This window comes from Primulina eburnea, unplaced genomic scaffold, assembly GCF_022965805.1.
Source record: "Primulina eburnea isolate SZY01 unplaced genomic scaffold, ASM2296580v1 ctg739_ERROPOS11973397, whole genome shotgun sequence".
NCBI classification, from domain to species: Eukaryota; Viridiplantae; Streptophyta; class Magnoliopsida; order Lamiales; family Gesneriaceae; genus Primulina; species Primulina eburnea.
The window spans coordinates 487417-489182 of record NW_027331510.1 but is presented as its reverse complement, the minus strand read 5'-3'; the positions used below and the strand labels follow the sequence as shown (position 1 = coordinate 489182).

The following is a 1766-nucleotide window of genomic DNA, read 5'->3' as shown; positions in this document are numbered from 1 at the left end:
TAGCGCGGCCGCAGTAACGTAAGCAGCGCGGGTGCGGTATGTTCTCGGCATTTGCATGAATTTTTCCATCGACGCAGCGCGGGTGCGGTATGTTAAGGCGCGCGGGTGCGCTGTAGTCTCGGCATGTAGCGCGGCCGCGGTAACTTAAGCAGCGCGGGTGCGCTATGTGTTCGGCAATCCTAGCGCGGGGGCGCTGTCTTTGTGCTGCGGGTGCACTCCTGCTTCGAATTTTCTGTATTTGAATGCACCTCAAGCATAGGTGCAGTGCTCATGAGACTGTTTTGTCAAAATATTTTCTTCTCAAATTTTCAATCCTGAAAAGAAAACAATTGGGATTCATTAAATTCGGGAAGATATAAACATACACTTTATTAAAAATACACAACTAAAAATAACATGATTAAAATAAAATAAAAACTGAAATCACAATGCAAACAAGAAACAAAGAATTGGGTTGCCTCCCAATAAGCGCTTGGTTTAACGTCATCAGCCTGACTACCATCAGCCTATATCAAGTTGAACCGCCCAATGGAATGTTGTCAAGGTGCCTTACTTCGTTTCCATAATATGGTTTTACTCTTTGGCCATTCACCTTGAAAGTCCTCCCATCACTGCATTTTAGCTCAATCGCCCCATGAGGATACACCGTCTCCACCAAAAATGGGCCTGACCAACGTGATTTCAACTTACCAGGAAACAACTTAAGACGGGAATTGAACAAGAGTACTTGTTGTCCTGGTTTTATTTCCTTTCGTACAATGAGTTTGTCATGCCACTTTTTTGTCTGTTCTTTATAAATCTTGGCATTTTCATAAGCTTCATTTCGAAATTCCTCCATTTCATTTAACTGTAGTTTTCTTTCATCACCAGCGGCTTTCAAATCAAAATTTAACTTCTTAACTGCCCAGAATGCTCGGTGCTCCAATTCCAGCGGCAAGTGACAGGCTTTACCAAAAACCAACCTATAGGGAGACATCCCTATAGGTGTCTTGAATGCTGTCCTATAAGCCCACAGTGCATCATCCAACTTTATAGCCCAATCCTTCCGGTTTGTATTGACAGTCTTTTCTAAGATTTGTTTGATTTCCCGGTTGGATATTTCAGCTTGGCCGTTTGACTGAGGATGATATGCCAATGCCACTCTGTGCTTCACATTGTATTTAGCCATCAGTGAATTGAAAATTTTATTGCAAAAGTGCGTACCTTTATCACTTATGATAGCTCTTGGTGTTCCAAACCTTGTGAAAATGTTCTTGTGCACAAATTTAACTACAACACGAGCATCATTAGTACTGGTGGCGATTGCTTCCACCCATTTCGAAACATAATCTACAGCTAATAATATGTAAGATTGACCAAAAGAAGGGGGAAAAGGTCCCATGAAATCTATGCCCCAGACATCAAAAAGTTCCACTTCCAAAATATTTGTCAGTGGTAATTCGTGACGCCTAGAAATGTTCCCTAACCTTTGGCACCTATCACATGATTTCACTAAGGTATAGCTATCCTTGAACAAAGTAGGCCAGTAAAAACCTGATTGCAATACCTTAGCTGCTGTTCGTGTTACCCCAAAATGTCCACCATACGGTGATGAATGACATTGTTCCAGAATTTTGTGTGCATCTTCTCCATCAACACATCTCCTAATCACTTGATCAGCACATCTCTTATAAACACAAGGATCATCCCAAAAGAAAAATTTTATATCATGGAAGAACTTCTTTTTCTGGTGATGATTCAGATCTGGAGGAAAAGTACCACAAGAC

General features: G+C 41.4%; 1 protein-coding gene across 1 annotated transcript; it reads right to left on the bottom strand.

Moving 5' to 3' along the window:
- Positions 1-511: 511 nt before the first annotated feature.
- On the bottom strand, positions 512-976 carry LOC140822173 (uncharacterized). The gene has a single exon (XM_073182913.1). It carries the CDS (start codon positions 974-976, stop codon positions 512-514), a length of 465 nt encoding a protein of 154 aa, XP_073039014.1.
- Between the last annotated feature and the right edge of the window lie 790 nt (positions 977-1766).